At 40.4% G+C, this 25,056-nt stretch overlaps 1 protein-coding gene across 1 annotated transcript in view; it reads right to left on the bottom strand.

The window, feature by feature from the left end:
- The window catches only part of sorcs3a (sortilin related VPS10 domain containing receptor 3a), a 258,449-nt gene that overhangs the window by 79,773 nt on the left and 153,620 nt on the right, over nt 1-25,056 (bottom strand). Inside the window, exons 5-12 of the mRNA XM_084930166.1 lie at nt 17,281-17,354; nt 15,909-15,973; nt 15,217-15,335; nt 11,733-11,822; nt 11,072-11,251; nt 5,390-5,536; nt 3,751-3,853; nt 535-611 (exon numbers count right to left, since the gene is read on the bottom strand). Of these exons, the coding sequence (XP_084786292.1) occupies nt 535-611; nt 3,751-3,853; nt 5,390-5,536; nt 11,072-11,251; nt 11,733-11,822; nt 15,217-15,335; nt 15,909-15,973; nt 17,281-17,354 (855 nt within the window). The remainder of the gene's footprint in view (nt 1-534; nt 612-3,750; nt 3,854-5,389; nt 5,537-11,071; nt 11,252-11,732; nt 11,823-15,216; nt 15,336-15,908; nt 15,974-17,280; nt 17,355-25,056) is intronic.

Here is a 25,056-nt window from a genome sequence, read left to right as displayed (position 1 = left end):
GACATTGGTATCAAAAACACAGTGACAAAGGTTACAAAATTATGTCCCATTTCCAAAAAAGTTGGGTGAAATTCAGATAAAATTAAAATGCAGTGGTTTGTAAACCATTTAAACCAGAAGCTCATTGTAAATTAGATGCTAGGAGCACAAAAAAGTTAGAGCAAGGGCAAAAACAGAACGTAAAAGGTGGGCAAGTCTCTCAGAGGTACATATGGGACGTTAAAGAGGTCATACTTCTGTTCATCAGGGCCAAAAACCCAGATTGAATGAGCCAAGCAGGGAAGCACAATACTATAATAATTCAACCGTTAATGATATCATTGTCTGCACTCTTGCTTTGGTGTGTAGCATGTATAAAGTGTCTTATAAAAAAGTCTGTTGTAACCTGCAGTAAGCTGGAGTGGAAACTAAAGGTGTTGCATAACAAGAAGCCAGAATATTTGTAAAAGTGTTTAATTTTTTACATCATCCGTCAAAGTTCGAAACTGCTGCAGATCTGCTGGCTGTGGGTGTAAATGTAGGTGTGAGGCTCACCGGTCTCCAGGTATTGCCAGCATCAGATGATATGAACATGCCAACATTGTTGTAAGAGAGCTCTGCTCCGATATTTCCTGCAGTGGAAATTACACACACACACACAAACCATGAAAAACACAGTGAGATCTCACAAAGATAACAGGCCATATGTGTTTTAAACACATGCTGTAAATCACACCATGTCTCTGATTAATTTATCATCTTGGCTTGATTCCTGTATTAGCTTGCTGACTTGCACATCATGTGAATAACAGAGAATATTTCATGTTAATTCCTGTGGATGCCTTCGTTACGAGGACAGCATAATGCGCGGTGTAGAAGAGGGTGGGTGCCTCTCTCGCTCCGTCATTCTGCGGTGTTGCAGCACAGCGCCTCCAAAGCCTTTTCCTGCGAGTGTGCAGCGAGTGAACTCGTTTCTTCTGTTGTTCTGCTCTACTATCTTGGCCGCGGCTCAGTAAATAGGCACGTGTTTGATCTGTGATGGTGCTTGTCATGTTGGTGAGATGATCTCTGCACCAGCTGACGTCTTAAAAGGCGCAGCGGGCAAAGTGAATCACGGTGCCAAAGCAAAGTCCCGGCCAGAAATACACACAAGCGCACACGAGTACATACTGTGAAAGCATCACGCTGGGAATGCATGTTTATTCAGCGTTTTCACATAATGAGGACAAAACAACATAAATGTACACGCTCAAAGCAAAACCACAGGTTTTTTTCCTCCATTGGCGCTAACACATCTCCTTCATCTCTTTTCTCTTTCTTCCTTAACACTTACAGGCACACACGACACATAAGTGTGGCCTTTCCCCACACAAGGCATCAAAACTGATGGACACGATCCACAACATGTCAGTCTATACGTGAAGCGGAGCACCTGCCGTGGACTCTGCACAGTGAAGCTTAAAGAATTGCTGAGACAGAAGCTTAAGTGGGGGTCAGGTAGGGGTCACATCAGAGCTGCATTAGATAATCAGGCTGCTGACTGGGACGACTCTTGATCCTGTGAAATGTTAACTTTCATACTAAAATAGCAACATAAGGCAAAACTAAACCTGTGCGATGTTAATATACTAATACAAATATAAAATAACATTGTGGATTAGATGATGGATTATTATAATTAATATAACATTATTAAACGAAATCAGCATTGTACAAATATGTTATTTTTACTATGCACCACTTCAGAAAAGCATTGATTACACTCTGATGAGACGGGCACAGGACTGTCCTGCACACACATGCAGAGAGACCAGGATAAATGCTGTGTAAAGCTCTCCTGTGTGACGTCATGCACACGCTGCTCAAGGCTGGCTGGTGTCGGTTTTCTGGAGGCTGCGGCTCCTGCTTGGTAAAATCAGTTGCAAAGAATACCTCGTTGTCATTCCTTTGTTTGCTTACTGCATGGAAGAAACCCTCGGAAACAAACACTGTTTGCCTTCAAAGTAAAACTTACACCTTTAAAAATATGTTGGCTGGAGTTCTGGGGCACAGGCTTTACTTTAACGTTTTAGTGCTGCTTAGAGAGTCGTTACAAGTCACCGCCATGCAAACTACTGATGACCCAGAAGTACTGCTACTGAACACAGTAAGAGCTTTTCATCACGCAGTTGGGGAATGCATTTTTTTACCTAGCAACTGGTGGTTGCCAGGGAGTTGCTGCTAACTGATTAACCTCCCCATGCTGGTTATTAATGCATAAATCAAATGTTAGTTATACTGTACATCTTACATTTAGGCAACTGTAAGATTTACAGAGGAATGAGATGAATGTATCGTGAGCAGTGTTGGTCAAGTTACTTGAAAAAAGTAATCAGTAACTAATTACTGATTACTTATTTTCAAAAGTAATTAATTACTTAGTTACTTGGTTACTTTTTAAAAACACGATTTACAACCTGAATAGGTGATAAAGCGATAGATCTTTCAGCCCAATTCTACTTTTTCTACATAATCCATCATACAAAATGTGATCAAATGGAAAAGTCTCTTTTTAAAATTTGTTTTATTAGTTTTAATCTTTTAACTTTATGCATCAAGCAAAAATTAAATTATATGCAACATTCTCTGACTGGAAGAAATTTGTTTAACATTTAAACCTATTTTCTGCACATTCCAGCACATAAAATAATTTTTTTGTGTGTTTACACTCAGTCTTTCAAATAGATGCAAGTGAAACACAGCAGAAAAAGACTCAGCGGTCCTGTTGCTCTATTTTCACCTGTATAGCAGGCGGAGGTTTGCCCTGGTGCAGGTGAGCCGCAGCGGTCAGTGGAAAAATCCACGAGTTTCTCTGTGAATTTCCCATTAAGTGGCAGCGTACTCGGTGCTTGTTCGGAAGTTTAGGGGTTTTTTCGCTGTAAAAAGAAGTTTTCTTCCCACGCACAGCGGATGCTAATGTTTTTGTCACTTTTTACGGAATCAAACTCAAAGTAAGGTCAGTACTTCCACGCTTTAAACGCTGCACGCTCATACTCTCTCCCGCACTCGATATATGATCCATTGTTGATCTGCACACAGCTGTTGCCACGAACGTCGCACTCGCTTACGTCACTGTCATGAGACATTCTCGCAAAAAAATCACGGTTTTAGTAACGCAGTAACGCAGCGTTCCTACGGGAAAGTAACTGTAATCTAATTAAATTTTTTGCAATAGTAATCCTTTACTTTACTCGTTACTTGAAAAAAGTAATCAGATTACTTGCAACGCATTACTGCCCATCTCTGATCGCGAGTAACTTGGACGCTCACTAACAAGAGCAAGAAGAGAGACACTTCACGAGTCGATTTTACCGGGAAACATTTTTCTAATGGTAGCTGATGTTAGCCTTCATTTAGACAAAGAGCTTGCTTACTAACGCTATCACTAGAGAAATACCACCTGAAGCCATATCAGTGTGCTTGTGTGAAGTTTGTGTTGGTGTCTAGGTTGTGTTGATGTTGAGATGGAGCAGAAAAGAGGCAGTGCCAGTGAGGGAAGCCACCTGTGAGCAAGCATAAGCATGCACATTCCAAAATTTAACCTGCAACCTCCACATATGATCGAAATCAGTCTGTTAGAAGCAGCTGAAGCAGTCAGAGAAGATCCTGATTTTTAAGCTACCTTACATGTGCAGACATTGGTAAATGTAAAGTGTTCAGCATATGAAAAAAAAGTCATCTTGTGCATTTTTAATGTGCAGACTGTCTTTGGTGTTCAGTGTTTTTACTCACCTGTGGCAACTATGATTCCCGGTGCAGAATTCTTGGTGGAAATTGTTCCTGACAAGTAAGGATTCTCAGACATTTGGAGTTGTAGATGAAGAGAGCAGAAAGGCTGTAAAAGATTTAACAGAAATCATAAACTGAAGTGGATGTTGATTTTAGAGAAAAGAAGCACCGAAGTTTAGATGCAGTGCCCAGACAAGTTGAAAATAAGTGTGTATAACTGTGTATGCATACGTGCATCGCTGTAAGTGATGACCTAACTCAGTCTTGCTATGCATCAGCTTATCTAATTAACTGCCAGGTAATAGGATGGGAAGCAGGGCTGATCTGTTATGTGAAAATGATAGGGTCAGAAAAATTAGAGAACAAACAACAAAAAAATCCCCAAAAGCTAAGCTAACGGTGCCTTCAGACGTTTTGCTAATTACATTTAATCTGTCATTAAAACAAAGAATGATGGAATTTGCATTAAAGTGTGAAGCTGAGCCTCCACAGGGCATGCAAACAACAGAAGACAATTACATTTGTTCACGGAGCAGAAAAAAAACCCTGTGTCTGCTTTCATCTTTGCAGCAGACAGCGTGTCACTGGTGTAAGGACACCGAGGGCAGTGGGACTGAACAGGGTAATCAAAAGGAATCTACAGCAGTAATTAAAATGTCACATGAATGCACAATCACAGGGAACCTGTAAGCCACACCGCATGGCCCTGAAATAACCTCTTAAACAGCATGAAGTCCTCCTAATGTCTCGACCATGATTCCTGCTAACGGTCTGCCTGTTAGTTTTAGATGCAAGGAAGCTATCTAATGAGACCTTTACCACGTACAGCTGATCTGGATCTGCCGCTCGAGTACTGCATCTTCCTCATGATTAAAACAGAGGTTGCACTTTAATCTATATTATGCACTAATATTAGTTTTTTGTACATGACTTGGATTAGCATGCACATGTCTATCTGGGCCATGTGTACTCATCTAACTGTAAATTAATTTAAATAACTAGAATTCATTGAACAATCTGAGCATGCAGTTTTAAATGATAACCAGTTCTTAATGAATGGATGTTGCAGATCTTTTCCACATGCTATAACACAGGTCCACGGTTCACTGGAAGGGGTTTCCTAAAAACTAGAATGCAGCAGATTAAGCTAAAGTTTGCTTGTCCAGTGCAGAAAACATCTGGCTGTGGGAAATGTAACTGCTGACTTGGTGAGACTGTTCATACCTGTGAGAATCAGGGCTTTCACCAACATAAAGACCAGTTTCCAACTATTATTTACTACACAGATGATTTATTTTAGGTTTTAGAACAGACTTCATGAGGGTGCATTAGTAAGCTCTGGCTATAGAGCAGTGTTACAAATCAGCAAAATATATTTTTGTGTCTGCAGGTTTAGATGTCTTTGTGAGGACAGATAATTGGTATGCTACTATACTTGTGGTTACCAAAATATCCGTCCCCACGAGTTTGAAGACATTTTTGAGACTCAAAATGTGGTTTTAGTGGCAGGCTTATGGTTAGGGCAAGCAGCTGGGGAAAGGATCATGTATAATTGATGTCCTCACTAAGATGTGAAAACTAGTCTGTGTGTAATTTCCATACATTTCCATAAATACAAGACAGCATTTGACGTGTACGTTACCAGTATGCAGTGGATGTCATTCCCCTCCAGGTCAGATGCAGGAGCCTGCAGGAGCCTCCAGTCCCGCCCTTTATTGTAGGTAATGTAGGTTTTCACCTGGTTGTCGTGCCTCTTGTTGGCGATTAACATGCCTTTAATTCCAGCCACCTGATTGGCACAGACACATAAGAGGTTGAAACCCATCTTTAAAGCAAGCCATCAGGGAGCACTTTACACACAACACCCCTCCCAACACCCATAACAGTTAGGGCCTCAGTTGCGCATGAAAAAGCATACCCGGCACTCTCATCAGAAAAGGCATTTTGTGTATTGAGGCGGCAATCTTCACAACACCAGTTAAATGCAAATGGCGCGCTTATCTTTTCTTTCTTCAGCTGACAGTCCTGCACACACCGTCAACAGAACAGGCTGCAGTTTCTTACACTGTGCTCTCTGTAATTATATCCTTACACGTCTCAGTAATCTAGACAGTACAAAATGATGATGGCTGAGAACTGACACCTTGTCTGTTTTCCAACAATTGAACCGAATCTCACACGCACACCTGTAACAGTGTAGACTCACAGTCCTCTGACCAAATCCACCCCGCCAGTCGTCTCTCAGGGATTAGACACATCCTTCAACAAAACCAAAGCATGACATGCAATGGAAATGACAGAGTCACTCTAAATGGTTGCCATAGTGAGGGTCTCCACATGGATGTGTTTGCCTCCCTGAAGGGGCACGTCTGTATAAGTGGCACTAATAGGCAGCGCATTTGACATTGTCATAGAAACATGTGGCTCAGGATGGATGCGGCTAACGAGGGTCCTCCCGTCCTCATCCAACCTGACCTGTCAATTGTGGCAGTAATTATTTATTTCCTCCACCTCCTCTGTCACATTCACATTCACACACTCTCTCTCACACACACACACACACACACACCTACCTGCAGGCAAACAAGCAGAACTTTATATGGCCAGCAGCATCCACCCCTTTCTTTCCTCCCACATGACTTTCTTAAAGATACAGTGAAGGACGTCGATCTCCATTCCAAAGCACAGATTACTCTGAAATGCGCTGATCTGCCGCCTTCACGCCACGCTGATTACTGCTATTTGCTGTGAGCGAGTGGAAATGGAACAAAGAATATTGCATGACAACTGTGCAGCAGCTCTTCAACCCAGCCGACCAACACCCAGCTGCTTTTAGTAACGTGAGCACTGTTGGTGAGCTGACTGTTGGTAAAGATTTGGCATTAACTTTTATATTTTGCGTTTGAATTTGGGTTTAATCTGCTTTGCTCTAGCACACACTGGGTTACACTGACTGATTAGCACCGACTGCTCGTGGAAGGTGTGGGAATAACCCTATTTTTGCATTTCCAACAATACCAACACAAGCCCTGGCAAAAGTGTCGCCTCACCTGGAAAGTGTACAAACAGTTTTTTGTTTTTTTCCACTGTAGCAAACAAATTAAATAATATTGTTTTCATTATTTTGTGGTTTTTGTGGGGTTTTTTTTAGATTAAGCACAGGAAACTAAATGTGGAATCATCATTATAAATGTTTAATATTTTCTTGCATGTCCTCGGACTTTTATGTTGGGCTGAATTATTTGGGGCAGGTTCCAACTTTCTTTAATAGTGTTATGACTGCAGTTCGCTGTTCATGGACCATTTTTGTTTTTACCTTTTGAAAAAAAAATCAATATTCGTCCTCTTTTATTGTATTTTTGGTGTGTTTCATGAAGCTATAATGATCACTTAATAGTTTTGTGGTTTGTTTGCAACAGAGTAAAAGAGTAAGAGGAAGATTTTCTGAGTGTGTGAGATCTAATTTTGAGGTTTTGCCAAGAGTGTGTAGAAGACAAATGAAATGTCTCTAATGCAATTAAACATCAATATGAATCGATTTTACTGGATCTGCAAAAGATTTCATTTTGCTTTAGCCTGACCTAATTTTCAAAGAAGGGGCACAGATTTATAGAGCTGGAAGCAGAGAATAAATGAGATTATTTATTGATTGTCAGTCCTTGGAAAACTTTTCTATTAAGATTACCCAGAAAAGGAACAAACACTGTCCTATATGACCCTTCACCTAGTTCTTAATGCCACTGCTAAATGTATGAGTTTGTTTTGGAGATATACTTGACATGCTGCTTGCACCAACAATGAGATTTTCAAATTGCTTTTAGCCAAAAACATGGTACGAAGTATGCTCTAAACCAATTTTGCATCTGGCCCTTCAGGTAAACTATTGTTAACCACCAGTCTAATTTACAGCCATCTTTAAATTACACTAGAGGTTTGTTCATGGTCTGCATTTCAGACAGTGGTGCTGGGATCTTTTTAGAGTTATGAATACAGAAAAGTACTGTCAGATAATCCACCATGCAGTACTAGAAAGTCCTTGATTAGAAACAGCTTCAAACAGCAACATTATGGGAGCAGTGTGGAATCATCTCAGCAAAGAACAACACAAACATCAGCCAGCATCCAAGGAAGATGTTTGAATGTCCTTCAAGGAGCCAGAAGAACTATTTAAAGGTTGTTTAAATTGTACAAACACTGTTTTTGTCTTCTATACTGTACTACACGTTTCAATACACTCATGGATGGAAACATAAAGAAATTGGGGATAACTCAAGTTATGCAGTTACTGTGCTGTTCTCTTGCTCTTAAGTGAATATACAACCTTACATCTGACAACACGACCTTGTGAGCACCATCTGCCAGTACTCCATCCATCAGCTGGTTGTGGTGGTGTGATAGAAAATGTTGTTGATCCATTTTTTTACTGATGAGTGGAAGGCTCAGCGGTTTCCTGATTTTGTCTTCATATCATCCTCTTTTACAAGATATACTTGTTTGCACAGGATGTTCTGAATGTATTCTGTGACCACGGCTGGCTGATAACTTGTTCCTATAAATGATTCTATGCTTGTTATTATTCTCGCTCAAATACCGTACAGAATGCTGCCGATGTCTATTGTTGTTTGACAAGTTTGCAAAGACAAATTAAAATCTCAGAGAGACGGCTCGTTTGTGTCCAGATTGATTTCCAGTAGTAAGCAGTTCTGCACTGAAGTGGACAATCATAGTCTATGAGCAAACCGCTCACTAGAACATGAGTGAGAATATGACAAAAAGATCCAAGATTGTGCGTCTACACCGCACAGTTGGGACTGGCATGTATTTGATGTCAATAGTTTGTCTGAATCATCTGTTGAACGTTGCGTTGTTGGGTTTGCACTTACCGGTGGGAAAACACAGCCATGAATAACCACATCATCCCGAGAATCAGTATCATCCAGATCATTAAATACTCTCCACCGACAACAACCCACTTAATGTCTTCAATCAATCATCCTGAACTGTTTATTGTGAGAGAGATAAACGATTTTTGATACAGTGAACTCCACACAATCTGAGTGCTAATCGTCAAAGAGCCACCTGCTAAGCTCAGACTGAAGGAAGGTTTAGCAGGTGATGTAGAGCCCTGGTGTCAACAGAAAATTAGTTTGCACAACAAAAGCTCATGATTACAAAAATTGCCCTTATCCAATCTCATTGACAATAAAATAATCCCTCTAATTCTGGAGATAATTGTCCAATTTTCTGTGTGGGGGGGGGGAAAAAAGAATAATTGATTTGTGGAAGGAGGGTGCACAAAGAACAGAGGCCCTCTGGGAAGAGAAATGACTTCTAACAAAACAACTTTCACATAGTTCGCCGTCTCCGATTGGAGCTGCAGCTTCTGTCTGAAACGTCGCCTGTGTGAAGAACGGTTTGTCACAGAGCAACAACAATAAATGAGATGAATTCTGTCGCACATATCTTTCCTTGTGTAATGGGTCTGAATTATCAGGGTAGCAGTGTGTCATCTCTCTTGTTTAGGTTCAGATCGAGAAATGTGGCCGAGCCAAACACGATTAAAGCGCCTTGTCATGCTGCTTGGTTAAACGCCTTAACAACTGCTGCATAGAAATAGAAACTGCACACACACTCACGTATGCACATACTGTTCAGGGCAAGTAATGGCATTGTTAATTACCATCCTGCTGTTACTGCTGCTGGCCAATATCTCACTTCCTTCCACACTCTCTCAGTCACACCTGCCAGTGTAGGACTGATAAACTGGGTTCACCCGGGAGTGGAGAAGGGAATTCTACTATGAATACAAAACCGTATAGCAGGCAGTAGGTTAGCTAACAAGGTCATTACAAGTCCAGAGCTGCATGGCAGTGAGCCCCATTAAATGCACTCTTTACACTGTATGCATGTTTGCAGGGTGGAAGCTCGCAGCCTGAAATGCAAACCTGGCTCTGAGAAGTTACAGCAGTGCTGTTGCACACGACCGCAGGTTTTATTAGTATTCATGTTTGTGCTGTAATGTTAATAATATGCTTAAATGGATGGAACAGTATCATCATCATTATCAATATTATCCACAGTTTATCTTGTCTTTATAATACTGCATATGAATTATCCTAATGCAACAAACACAGATACGTTTTGCCTAATTTAATGCAGAAGACTAGTGTGTACACACACACACACACACACACACACACAAAGCCAAAGACTGAAGTGAGCTAAAATCTGTGAATGGAACGTACCTTATTAAAAAGCCTTTGTTATTTTGTGTTGATAGCAGTGATAATAAATGCACAATGAATAAAATATGTAAAATAGCTCTAAGTAAGCAGCAGGAAAAAGAAAAAAGCCAAAGCGCTGCAAAAGTTTCCAAATCCCTTCTGTTTGTACCAAAGAGTTGGGGTCGAATGGTTCAACTGGCTGATATGATGGGCTGAGACATCGATATTAGCGATTATTCATCCAGTCACCTGCCAGGTACTTTTTATTAAGTGCCTGCTTAAGGATTACTGCTTTTTTTAAGGGTACTTTCTGCTGGTGTCCATGTCACTTTTCACCAGAGCAATACAATAGCTGAATTGGTAACAACAGCGCTTTTTCTCACTGTCATTACTCCATATTGATTGATTGATCTTGATGTTAGAAGTCTAATTCCGGTGCTGCTGAGTTACTGTTGACGCCAAAACTAACCACAACGATCTGGCTGCTAATAACAGTTATTGCTGATGCGTTAGAGGCGTGTTTGATAAGGGGATTCTGGAGCTCTTAATTTACACAACACTAAAGTCATATTGTTTTCACAGTGTGAGCTGATATTCAATAGTAATACCTCACATTGAGTTAATGTTCAAATAAAAATGCTGAAGACTTCAACAACAGCTAAAAGAAAAAAGCCTCTGTGTACCACACTGTCAAATATTTGGTTAAAATTCATATATTTAAAGCGCGTCTATCATACTTTCCCTTAATTTCTGTCAGTGTCTGTGAACAAACACTACCAATACTATCCAAACAATCCCTAATCCATAGTCAAAAGCTCAGACTATTCTAAATGCTCAGTCACAGTTCAGCTCTGCTCGGTCACCTCATTCACTCAGGCTGTCCGTGGACACAGTAACCTGTATTTCACACCTTTTGTTGATTGTGATTTTGTTTTTGCTGTGAAACAGCTCTTCTCCAATAATGTTGACACACACATCTACCTGTATCTGTTTACCATATTGCAGATCTAATGAGTGAAAATAATACTAATCTCTGTAATTTCCCATGAATTCATTATTTCAGAATCCACACAGGGTGACTAATTTCATCAGGCGTCTACCTCGTATAGGTCTAGCATCTGGTTCCCTCCAATGCCCCTGGTGGTCTTGACATTTTCCATGGCCAAGGTGAAGTAGATCCCTCTGGTGTCAGACAGGTAGAGGTTGTAGGTGTCATTCTGGTTCCATTCCTGCACTGCAGCAAATACCTGCTTCTCGTCAGTGCTGACGATGTGTAAATCCTATCAAGAGAGCGGGGGGAGAGATTAAGAGGAGTTATGACCGGAGGCAGAGAGGTGACGGATTAGAACATGCTGACCCCGTGGGACTGGTCATGAGATCAATGCTGAGGTGTGAATATAAATGGTTGATGACATACTGTAAAGAATGGGCCTTATTCTTAATATGGAATAAGTTATATAAGTATGAATTGAAATGGGCAGTGACCTGACTTTTTCTATATTATATCAGAAAATAGAAGCTGTTTTTGAAGAACCTTATATAAGTGAAATGTCTTACATTCATCTCGGCCTTAATGTTCTATACTATACCTTTGTTTGGTTTTACCAGTGAATGGAAGCTCCAGAGAAATGGAAAGATGTGATCCAAACCCTGACCCTAAACAAGTCACTGGTGAGCTGATGGGTGTGTCATAGGTTAAAAGCATTTCTGTGTGTCATCATCATCATCATCATCATCAAGTAAATAGGCACTGCAGCTTACCTTAGGCAGGGAATATTTGGGCAGCTTGATTTGTATAAACGGCTCTCTCTTGTAGGACACATAATATGTGGCTCGCCCTGATGTAGGAACCTAGAACATATAATACTCTATTAATTAAATACATTACACATGGTATGCAGCGTTTCTGGCTATTATGCAGAATTTTATATAGTGTGAAGTATAGTTTGGAGGGTGCAGGTGTGCAGCTCAAAAGGAGTATAGATGCTTGTACACATCTAATTCACGATGAGACTTTTTCCACACCCATGTGATCAGCAGTATGACAGTGCACCCAAATCTATCACCTGTAGCGCACTAGTGACTATTATTAACCGTGTTTCCACATTGTCACCAGCCTTGTGATTTTCGTCCTCATACTTCACCGTCGGACAAGAATTTTGGTACCAGAAACTTTCTGGTTTTCACGTGTAGTTTGTCCAGTTGATTGAGAACGCTATGGTTGTATTCAGGCAGTCAGTCCATGTGGAGAGCAAAACAAAGGACCGCCTTTACAAAAAACACAGTTTCAACAGCCATAAGCAATTTTTTTATTAGCTTTTTAAATTGCCAACAACATCTGAGAGAAAAGTAGGTACTGGTCCAGTTTTCTGTTGGCTGCACGGTTACACACCTTGAATTGAAGCTGAAACTTACATTTCAATCAGATCTTCATGGTTTCATAAGTCCTAGTGCTTATGGATTTGATGTACACATAAATGTTTTTAATGTGTATGTTTGGTGGTTAGAAGTGAAACTGGAAGCCTTTTATGTGTGAACATTTGATGATATTTCTGTAGTTGCATTTGTATCTTACAGCCCAGTAACAGTGGCTCCATATAGTAGTTTCACATTCATTTGCCAAGTGAAAAGTTGTTGCTTCAGTTCCAGCCAGAACCACAAATCCCCTTTGGAGACGTGCCAGGAAGGGGATCCGGCGTAAAACTGTGAAATGGGCTACCTGCTGTGAGCACACTTTGTGACGAGGAAACAAGCAAACTAAGCGCACATTTAGGCCCAATAACAACTGATTAAAAATGAACAACAATCCAAATCTGGTAAAAGGTATTTTTTTCTCTTATAAGATTAAATGAGACTTTTGTCCTCACGGTATAATATGTGATACACGTCCTTCTATACTCCTCGAAGCTTTGAGTCTCAGGATACTTTGCTTTTTCCAAGTAGCAGTTCTCTCTGACTTTCAGATTTGCTGCTGATAAACAAATGCAGAGGAGAAGAATGTGTCACCTCATTACTGACATCATACCATATTTGTCTAAACAATTAAAGTTTAGGAAAAAGTAAACATCAATTTCTGGCTTTTCCACCTGCTTATTTTCGTGGCAAAGCTGGATATTGTGGCTACCCAGGAGTCTTTTCTTTTTTTATTCTATTTTCTTTTAACTCAGCCATTTATAGCTTGGATTCAGAGGATGCAGCCCAGGTGTCAATGCACTGGTGGTATCAAAGTGGACTTTGGTAAATATCTCGTAGGAGAATCAATAGTCTCATTATTCTTTGTCAAGAGAAATCTTTAAGTTACCTAACTGAGCCTCATCTGCTGTCTAGGAAAGAAAAAAACACATCCTAATGGTCTAGACCCTTTGCAAACACTCTAAGCTGTTAGCTTATGCAGCAAGGAAACACGGGAATGGTGGGTGATGGAGAATTGTCATTAGGCGCAAGACCACAGAAGACAGAAGCACTTTGTACAAATAGAGAAGCACCCAGCAAAGTGAGACTGCAGGTTCATAACCTACTTTTCTTCCCTGTCAATAACACTATGAAATTCATTAGAGGAAAACCTTCAAATCAGAGCTTGTGGTTCTCGACTAAAGAGAAGTGAAGTCAGCATTAATGTTGTACGACAGATGCGATTCTTTTACCGATCTTGCAAGCGTTGCGAGTGGTCCAGCAGAGAGAAAACACTGAGCACTGAGAGGAAATATGGCAGCCTAGCAGCGAGTGCTGTAGAACAGTCCCACATGCAATCGAGTGAAGGAGCAGGAGATCGATGGCTGGGTAACCAGAGGCAGTTTGAACTTTAAGAGGAATTGGTATGATGGATTTTTTTCCCATCCCTTTCAGGATCTTTCATCTGTGACGCATACGTGCTAAAATGTGGAGGTGCTTGAATTGAAGGGGTGGTTCTGGTTGAGTGCTTGTGAGTTTATTTGAAAGACTTCAGAGAGGTCAAACAGGATTGAAGGATCTTTGGAGAACTACTTTATTTCTTTGTCTAATGTGCTGCCAAGGGCAGAAAAGGTTCCGGAGGAAGGACTTGCCTGCAGGTGGCTCAAGCTGAGTTTCTGAACCCACCCATTCTCTACTGAATAAAACATTTAGCAGGATCAAACAGCAAGAGAATTTACAACTACTGCACCTCAAAACCATGATTATAAATTAATAATATTAACTTAAAATGGTATTCAGAACATCCAGCTACGATTATAAAATACATCGAGTTGGATGACTCAATTTCTAAGGCTGGTGTAAGTCTATGTGATGCTTCTGTTGGCTGTGAAGAGGTGAAAGGGGTCAGGGTCTTTGGAGGACTTGGGAACTAGTTTGTTTTGGCAGTGTCAAGCACAGGTGCCATCTACTGTAGTTGTTGCTGTGAAACCTGAAAATCATGATGTTTTTTGCAGGTGGTTTAAGAAGATGCAGCTATGATCTGATGTTTGCAAGACTTGTAGCCACCGTCTCATCAACATCGATTTTTTAAAAACACAAACCGATAATGAGAAGCCAAAACCAGATCCATCTTTTTCCTTCTACGTAAAACATTTTTAGCACATATCAAATACCGCTGCAGTTTTTTTTGAGGAAAATCTGAATCAAACTGGCATTGCCATGGACTAGGTGTGTAATTATCCCAACGTTTCCTGTTGACTTTTAAATGTATGAAACCTCATTTGCACAATGTCAAAGTAAATAATATTCACGCTGGAGAGGAAATTAAAATACAACCCATAAATTGCATCTGTGTTACTTGGGATTCAGGACATTACCATTTCAGATTTTTCTGTTACACAAATCGTGATTAATATGACACACCACTCTGTGGCTAGGATGAATATTAAAACTGCTCACACAGGAAAACAAAGCACAAATGTTCAGTTGAGGTTAACATAAAATGATTTTTACATATTTTATTCCTGCCAAGTGAAATCATTTGCAAAAAAAAAAAAAAAAACTCATACCAGAAATAGTATGACAGGAAAGAAACACCTGAATTTAGCAATATTTTAAATACATTTCAACAGATCAAAAACTATTTGAGGCCGGCTGTAGCGCGAAAGTTCCTAAAGTCACTCTGCCCTTAATGGCCATTTATCTAAAAGCCATTCAAATCCACACTTGCAGTTTATGCAAAAAGCTGAGTGTGCTTCTCAATATAGGAGATATACCATATCTTGCATATCTTTAAATATGCATAATTAATCATGCATCAGATAGTGATGGGACAGAGTGTACAAAGCCCTACCTGAATGAATATGTAGTCATCTTGAACCACCAAAGAGCTGATGTCAATGTAACCAGGGAACGGGTAGTTCCTGTTAGCTTCTGTGCACATCTGAGCTCTGCACGTGACATACTGCACATCTGTCACATAGGAAGAAATGCAGGATTAACATTATGTATTCTGCTAGTCCATATATACAGAACAACAGCTGTACCAAGATTTTGTAACGAAGTGTAAGTGTCTTTGTAAGCTAACCATTTCCTTCCCAATTAGATCAAATGATTTTTTTATCTTATTTGCAGAGTGCAGAGTCTCTCTGAATAATTTGCCTCTCTGTGTAGCACCTGATTTATTTTCATTGTGTAGACGCCATAAACGAGCATCTCCATCTGTCAATCATACGACACCAAGAGGAGGAAAAAAGCAATTCTTGGTTTTTGCAGTGACGCTACACCGACATCACACAGTGGCAGTTTCACTTATGTTGGCTACAGTATAGACGACCTTGATATTGTGGCCTTTCAGAGTTACGGAGACAACATTCACTGAATGAGAGGGAAAATAAAAGAAGCCATATTCATCAAGAATCATACGCTGGGTTCATTGGTGGGGTGAGCCAATGCCGTTTCCTTGGGGACGACTTCTTTTCACAAAGAGGAATTCATGCCTATAGACACCTGCTCATTACTCGTCTTTGTGTGTAAGACACCTACTTCCATCTGGTGTGTGAGCTTCCATGTGGACCAGATCTGGCTCCTTGTCTAGGCCTGTGACAGACCTGGGAGAGAATGAAAAAGCAGAATATAAGGAGTTTTTATAAGCATAAAGAAAAACAAAAGAATGTAAAGGAGAAGCTACTTCTGTTACTGGTTAATTAGAAATTAAGCTATTGTGCATTTTCTGTTCTGTATATATTTTGCAATGATAGTTGTTCCTTTTAAACATGGTCACAAGTTAGCATATACACAAGTAAATGAACACGTATTTAAACGTTCTCCACCAAACATTTTTGCCTACTATTGGCTCCGTATGAGTACAACCCCCCCCCCATAAAATCTCAGATCTTAGACATAGTAAGGAGAACAGAGTAAAGCCCAAATCCCATTTCAGCAAAATACAACAATGCAAAGAAATACAATCTCCTTATCTTCGACTGAATGGTACAAGGCCACTACACTCTCTGACTATGACTGTATCTCAGAGAATAATCGTGCTTTCTTGTTCATTTCACTGCTGGTGGATTAGACTAGATGGATACAGCGCTCCCATTGTGGTGGTATTTCATAGCCCCTGGAGGCTGATGAGGCCATTGTCTAAATACGGCCAACTGGAGGACTGCCTAGCCATTGCTAAAGGCTCATCCACGTTTAAATGTCCTTGAGGGGGCTTTGGCAGTGAAGGGCAAACTCTACAATGGATTGTGCACACTATTTAGGCTTATGCCACAATGGCAAAGAAAGCTCCAGATTTATGCAAGTTATGGTGCATATAGCCAAAAGCAATCCCAGGCACACCCCAGTCACATCAGAGTGGGGCAGGGAGCACTGAGCTGGAATATATTCGGCCCTACATTTGTGATGAGTGTGCACTTTCAGACATAGTAGGTACACTGCAGGGGGAGTGAGCAGCAGACATGACTGGATAGGAAGCGACAGGAACGTCCTGGATCCATTATTAGTCATAGCTCATGTATCTGCATGTATGTATCTGTAGAGATTCACCCCTCTTCCTTCTACTGCAAATGTAAAAATAATAATTTGGTCTTGCAGGACGCCTGATATGAACAGGGTGTGAGTGTGAGAAATGAAGTGGAATGCGACATGCCCTCGGACGCTGAATGCAAAACGCATTCTGAAGAAGGAGATTAATCTTTGCCTGATTGTATCAAGGGATAGAAAATGTGCAGAATTTTAGCAGCATCACCAGTCAGTCACATAGCTTGTTCTAAGCCATCAATATCACTTGCTCAGTCGCCCCGAACACGAGCAACACTTTCTGCATTCCTGAGCAAACAAAACTTTGGGGAAGAGGAATGGAGCAGAATAAAAAGGGGGAAAAGTGGAGATGTGAGAATGAGTGACTCACCAGTAGAATCTGTTTGGCGTGACGTGTTCGTGGATGAGCTGCCATTTTCTTCCGAAGTCTACCGAGCTGTACAGCTGCAGAGATATGAGAGAAAGGGGGGGAAACAAGTCTTTGAGCAAGATGAACATGTTTCTCCATTCATCTGGATTCTAATCACAAGAGATGATGAGTGCTTTTTAGACACGACTGGTAAATTTCAGGGTAGAGGTTAGCCTGGGGCATTATCGGTAGATGGGCTGCCATACCACTGAAATGCTATCATCATCAGTAACCAACCATTCAAGCTAGCATTTTATCACAGACAGAGGCATCTCTATTCCCTTCTCGTGTTACTAATAAGAGGTATAGATCTGAAAATGAAGCATTTATGCAAATAACACACACATATAATTCCCCTCTTGCCCCTGCAGGCAGTATTTGTCTTTCAAGCTCAGGTCCTCTTCCAGAAGCCTGGAAGCTTGATGGCCCTGCGCAGTATCTTAGCTCTTCTGGACAGAGGTCTCGGATGTTGTTCCTATCTTGGGAGTCACTTCATTGAATGCTGCGATTTCCACTGGGACGGCTGCTACCTTCACCCTCCACATCTTTTCGAGTTCTTCTCTCAGCCTGAGCTTGTCGTGTTCCATGTTCATTCAGTATAGTTACATCTATCACTACAGCCTTCTTCCTCTGCTTCTCAACCACTACTATCTGGAATTCCCGCAGGATCTTAGCTCGGTCAGTCTTGACCATCCTAAGGGGGGATCAACGATTTTGACATTCAGACTTCCAGCAACATCTGTATTATACTCGCCACAGGTGTTCCATGTATGCCCTGCCTTCTAGTATCATGCACTCTGCTGTTATGTGCTGGATTATCTCAGGGGCATCTTTACACAGCCTGCACCTGGGGCCTTCCCTGGGGTCATGCCTGGTGTGGTAGACCTCTGCCTCCTAGATCTCAGACATCTGAGATCTCTGTCCAGAAGAGCACAGTCCTAGGAACAGCAACAATACTGTGTAGGACCCTCACGCTCTCAGGCCTCTGGTAGAAGACCCGAGCTTGAAGGATAAAGACCGCCCACAGGAGTGAGAGGGGAATTTTTTAATATAATGTATATAATGTGGCCAACTTCAGCTTGATGAGTAAGTACTTGAAGATCTTTGGGAGGTTTTAGTCCTAAAAATCAATGTTGGACATACAAACCTTTCTCCAAACCCTTACTTCTGTCATTGGAATTTCCACAAATGCATGGAATGATATATAGCTCAGCTGGCATACAGGATCATAGCATGGAGTCACTGGCCCAATTTTAATGTACTAATTACATTTTCTTGTGCTCGAGCAAACGATTAATAACCCTGGTGCATTTTCCAAGTCTCTATTGATTGATGTTGTAGAAACAGCACCCTTGCTGGGCCTGTGTATTATTATTTTCATGCAGCTCTGTGAGTCGGTAGCCCCATTTGAGAGCTATGCTAATGTTCCCACTTGTTGTCTTTTATCACAGTAAATCTGTACTTACTCTGATAAACAGGATACACATTTGTCACCTGCTGCAAATGTATTTCGTCAGCATTGCAGGGGAAGCTCTATGTCACCAGGTAGGCAGGCTACCTTCATCATCTAATTTAAAGTTGGTGTGATTCATTGGATTTCACTTATTTGCCTCTTCATGAACAGAATAAATGCAAATGAGTTAGCTGGGGAGCACCACTTTACAAATGCAGATATCAAAACACACAATTTTTTTTTCTTCTTTTTTCTTCTTTTACTTGTTTTGAAAACTTCTGAGTAATTAGTTCATATAAATGGCTGATGTCACCCTGAAACCTCTGATGTTTTCTTATTTTGATGATTTTGACTGAGAATGTTATTTTTTCCATTACAAATTTGTGGTTTAAATGATATTGGCATCATCTCATTAAATACAAACTAATCATCATAAATGTCCAGGCACATTAGAGTCAAAGATTTTACAAAGATTCTCTATTTTATAAATTTAACATTTAACACTGAAGATAGGTTTGGTGGTAAATGGTAATTAATGGTAATATGGATTTTTCATTGCTGCAGCTGTTTTAAAGAGAAAGTTACAAAATTTCAGCATCATCTGAATGGACATTGGATATTTTCAAATAGTTTATGAACAGGCAAATGTATTTTCCCATTTATACTAAATGCAGCTGCATTATACGCTGACTTCAAATACTGGCCATCAACTTGTAAAAATTCGGATTAACTAAAACATGTTGCTCTTTTTGCATACTAATCTTATTCTTTCAACCATTACCCACAGTTGCTGTAAATGATGGTAGAAACGTAGATCGGCAAGTCAATAAATAGCTTTGCCTTCATGTCAGTTGTTTCTGGTACAGTGTCCACATTACTGAAGATGCTGTACTAATCCATCTGTCAATCAACCACTGGACTTTTCTCTCACGCATGAACAAAACATTGTAATACCTTAAGTCCCCCCACTGGTAAACTACACGCCACCCTTTTCCGGCTGAGACCCATGCTTTCAGACTTGGAAATGCCCTCATGTCGACCAATTTTCAATCGACTGGAAACAGTCCTAGTGGAACTTGAAGCTACCAGGACGACATCATCATAAACAAGCTGTGATATTAACAATATGGAACCCTCCATCCCTCCTAGAAATTCTGTCCATAAAAATTATGAAGCGAACAAAGATCAGCTGGATGAAGTACAAGCCTGGTGTTAAGTCTGTTTTATTGCCTTTCTGGAGATGTTGAGGGCCTATCAATAGAACTAATGAAGGGGGGTTCCAACCTGATTACCCCAAAGAAGTTTTTACCCCTCCCCCACTCAAAGCACAAGACACCAGGATAATTGTTCTTATGGATTTTAACACCAAGTCTGATGAGCTTAACTTATAAATTGTCCTCCAATCTTATTTAACCTCCCAAGATCCGAACTCGTTCATGGCATACATTTTCAATTTCTGTGCTATTTGGGCTGATTGGCTGTATAATGTCCTCGTAAGTGGATATCAGGCTCTTGTAGAGCAAAATTTAGTATTTTGGTCTAGAAAACCCAAAATGTGATGTCCACATATGTGGACGCCATGTCCTAGGAGGTTAAAATGGGCAACGAAGCAGTTGATGCTTTAAGGTGTGGATATAGCTTGCAATTGAGAAGTTGCTACTGCTTAAATGTGCAGTATCCTCAATTTCTTTGTTGTGATCCACCTCAAGGCATTTCTTTCTAAAAATACTAATACAACAATCAAAATGCTGAAACTGAGGCTTCAAAATAGAGCCATCTAACCAGTGAGTGATGTCGCTGTAGCTGCATCCATCTTAGTATAAAAGCTATGTAAGCAAACACATCCCCAGCACAACACATGGTAAACAATAGCCTTGAAGAAAAACAATTACCGGAGATCATTTATTTGAATTTCGAGAGCTGAACCTTTCCCTTCCCGTCATATGTCTATAAATGTCTACTTGCACCACAAACCCATTTGTTCTAATTTCAGACCGTTTTAAGGAATCGTATCATTTTGGCCAGAAACCATCGAGAAACGTGACCACAGCTGCATTTTCAAAAGGGTTTTCCTCTTATCTTTGGCACAGAGATGATACTTTTCTTTTCTTTTATCCTCCTTAATGTTTCACACTGTCACTCTCCCTAAATGACTTTTACATGTTAGCAGTCTTCGGTTAGTGATGAGTTAACAGTTCAGCTTCCCTCTTTATCAAGCTTCTCAGTACAAGCTGCTGCAAATACTGCGAATTTCATTTTTATTGTAGCTACGAAAACTGGATGCTACATCTTTGAACCACCGACGTCCACTTCTCCCTTCTACAGTACAGCTGATCCTGCTGTCATGGAACGGACATATTATAGGTGTTTAAGAAGTGTTACTACCACCTAGTGGTAACTAAGCAGAATGTCTTTTTTGTAGAGGAAGTGGTATACAGGAAGTAGTGTGCTCTTTAGCTGCTGCAGTGACAGCATCTGTAATCTGATGGCAATCTCTGCAATCCTGGTGTTAAAGTCCACAATATCAGCTTCATCCGTAAGTTCCTATACATTTAATGTGTATTAGTAAGTTTTGACACTGTTTTGAGGTAAATCATATGGAGGCAGGTAGATGCTTGTATTTTTTCAGCAGATGCTTCATCTGTGGTTGTGTGTTTTTCACTAGAGCAATGTTATTCTCCCAGTGTAATGGAACATGTCTTCATTGTGTATTTTGTGTTTCTTTTCTTTGTACAGTTTTACAAAAAAGAGAGAGAGAGAATTTATTTTCATCATTAAATCCTGCCAAACACAACAAGCGGCCTGTTTCTTGGAGGATGAAGTGCTGGGAATAACGATTGTTAAGCTAGCTGTATAGCTGAAATTACGTTGCCTGCAACAAACTTTAGTGAGGACAGCATACCTGCTTTCCACTACAGCAGCCACAAAATCCTTCTGTAGTCTATAGTGTAAGCCCCTGTACACCAAGTATCAATAGGTTAATCTCTGCTGACACCCTTACAAAGCCTCATACTGAATATCTAATAACAAAAATGCTATATGGGGCCTTGACAGTTATCATCTTCCAAGTTCCTCGTGCCATGGCAGGTACCACCGAGTTCTTACTCACAGAAACTTGATGCAATCAGTTGAGTGATCCATGTTCTATGGTGCAGACAAACTAGCCTTGGTCGATATAACCATCTGAAGCTGAAGCCAACTTTGTGGCTAAATTTAGAACTTCAGTTCAGTTTGAGTTTCAACCAGCTTTTCCAAATGTTCATTGTTGCTTTGTCTCCCATACCCCTCTATTCCTGTAAATTAAAATGCTTACTGTAAACCTTATCACATCTGCATCAATTTAATCTAAATTATGCACCGGTTTCTCATGTTCCGCTTCTACACTCAGCTGTCGCTGCTCATTACAAGCCTTCAGCATCAAATACATCCATCTCACTGTCTACGGTTAACTTCTGATCTCCTCTCCTGCAGCATCATCAGACTTCATTTGAAATACATTGACAACCACTCACTGAGTACTCTGCTCTTGAGTGGTGGAGTGGCAGGTGGGCAGGGCTCTCTGCCAGGCCCAAGAGCCAATGCTGATCCTCAATGAGGCCTTTCCTACACTGCAGCCTCTGGCTTAGTGTGCTGCTTCATTATTCTCTATTCTATTTACAGTGTTTCCTTCACTCACCTCTTTTCACTAGTGTTTGCACCACTCTGCAGGTCATCAGTAGTTATTAATCTCTCTTCCACAGTGTGTCTTTTGTCCTGTCTTCCTTGCCTCATCCCCAGTCAGTCGCAGCAGATGGCTGCCCATCCCTGAGTCTGGTTATACTGGAGGTTGATGTTGTGATTAAATTGAACTTAAACTGAAATCTCTGTAACTGTTTGTCATTCATATTTGGGATAGAGGTCACTGCGAGTGGACAGATAGACAGATGGATAATCATACTACAAAGTAAAGTTTTGTACTGATGTCAAGATTAAATCTATTGGCTCCAAGGTTCATTGTTTTATCACCTCCTTTGTCAAAGTTTTTATTTCTCTGACACGATGCAACAAACATATTTTCAAGAATGAAAACATATAATTCAACACGATACAACTCATGTAGTACATCATCTACAATACCTTTATTCCTAAAAAATATACAACTAACTGAGAGAATAGCTGAGCACACAAATGCCATACATACCCCATGCATAACCCAGACTCATTGAAAGCATACAAATCATAGAAATATCTGAAGATGGGAGGAACTGCAGTAAAAACTGCATTTCGTTGCCCTGTACCTGTGCATGTGCAATGACAATAAAGTTGAATTCTATTCTATTCTAAATAGCATGTCTGATCTTAAAGCTGTGGACCATTAGTTTAGCTGTTTCACACTTTTATTGTCACAAGCAGGTTTGTATGGTTATGTGGGATATTTTGTTGTTAATTTGCGGGTGCTCATCCTAGAAATGCATCATAGCACAATTGTGTACAAACCTGTTCCTAACCACACCTGAGAAAATAATCATTGGCAGCTGACAGCAGCCTTGATGAGCCCTTATCAGTTTTCTCTTTTCTGTCTGTTGTTTTATGTGCTCCAGTGAAGCCTGTGTGTTGATGGTGATGAGCAGTCCCACCATTTATTAAAGGTTTTTTGTCATTTAAACAAAGCAGTATGCTTTGCTGTTTTTCAATTATGAATTATTGATCATAAGACTTTACATGTTTAACCTCTTAAACTGTAGGTTTATTCTGTCCTACAATCAGCACTTGGACTCCATACTTTTGAGAGACATTCATAAAAATATAAAGGAGACCAATGCATTCATCGTAGTGTCCCATGTGTTTTTAAGGCATGGATCTCTTATTAACTGCAGGCAAACATTTGTCCAAGCCTTTATGAAGTTGCACAGAGTCTAATAAAGTACAGCACCCATAGGCACATATTCTGCAGAAAATTTGATTTCTGATTCATTCAAGCTCAGTAAAGAAAGATTCCCCACTGGAGGCTTTTGGTCGGTGTAACAGGGCGACAGGCAGGGTCCCTCATCACTTTGGACAGTGACATATGATGGCAGTGGGCAGGCACAGCCTATCCTCTCTCCATTCATCAGTTCAATGACATCTTAAATTTTAAAGGTTCTGAGCTGTCACAAAGTAAGCTTCACAGCTTCCCACTCAGTTCAATAAATCAAAAGAGTGGCCGGCCGGCTGCCACGCCACCAATGGAGTCGGCAAGAAAAGTCACCAACGAAGGACAGAGCATAAATGGTGATTGAGGAATTGCAGTGAGCATGTTAGTTAAAACTCGTCTATTCATGATGATCCGAGGTTTAGAAAACATTCATCATGTCTCGAGCTCTGCATTAGGTTGCAGGTTATGTTCAGATGACGGTTGATTGGGTGTCAGTTGTCCAACTGCAAGTGGACAATTGACACTGAATTGTCCAGTAATTGCGATTTTATAAATTAGCTTCAAAAGTTTAATTTGGGTCAAACTGGTTCACCTTTTGTCAAAGAATAGAAGTTCAGCGTCTTATCTATTGTTCCGTTTCAGACCTACATGTACACGTGAGAGCAACAGCACTCAGAGAAGTAGATAATGTAAAAAAAAAAAAAAGACAAATTGATATTTTTGAGAATATATTAGTGTATATATATACAAATATAAAGCCAAACCTCATTTTCCCACCCAAAATGTATAATTCAATTTATTTATACAGCGCCAAATCACAGCAAGGTGCTTTATATTGTAGAGAAAACTCCAACAATCATATGATCCCTATGAGCAGCACTTTGATGACAGTGGGAAGGAAAAACTGCCTTTTAACAGGAAGAAACCTCCAAGAGAACCAGGCTCAGGGAGGGGCGGGGCCATCTCATCTGCCGGTCACAGCTGACTGTTGCTATAGTAATAGCAATATAGGAGTGCCTTAAGTGTCCAACATTAGTGATCCCCACAGGAGAAATTCAGTTTTAGAGCAGCTCAAATGTTTAGGAAAAGACCTACAAAAATAAATAAATAACCTGCAATTGTGGAAACAACAGTGACAACGTCACAAAATAACAGCAGCACTGTCAACAACTGCAGCTGCTGTTGGAATGAAAGATATTGTTTACTAAGTAGCTTCATGATAGTGGGTGTCTGCAGTTATTCAAAGGTAAGAGGTGCTTTCTCAGTGCCAAATCACAGCAGGAATGAAGGGGGGGAAACACGTGAAGCACTAAAACACTTTGTGGAAACTGGATTAGCTGAATAGAAAACAAAATCAGGCACACCAAAGCTGAGATCAGGAGATCAATAA

Source organism: Perissodus microlepis, chromosome 6, assembly GCF_051167445.1.
Source record: "Perissodus microlepis isolate ML-2025 ecotype Zambia chromosome 6, ASM5116744v1, whole genome shotgun sequence".
NCBI classification, from domain to species: domain Eukaryota; kingdom Metazoa; phylum Chordata; class Actinopteri; order Cichliformes; family Cichlidae; genus Perissodus; species Perissodus microlepis.
The sequence above is the reverse complement of the archived record's forward strand: the minus strand, read 5'-3'. Positions and strand labels throughout refer to the sequence as shown.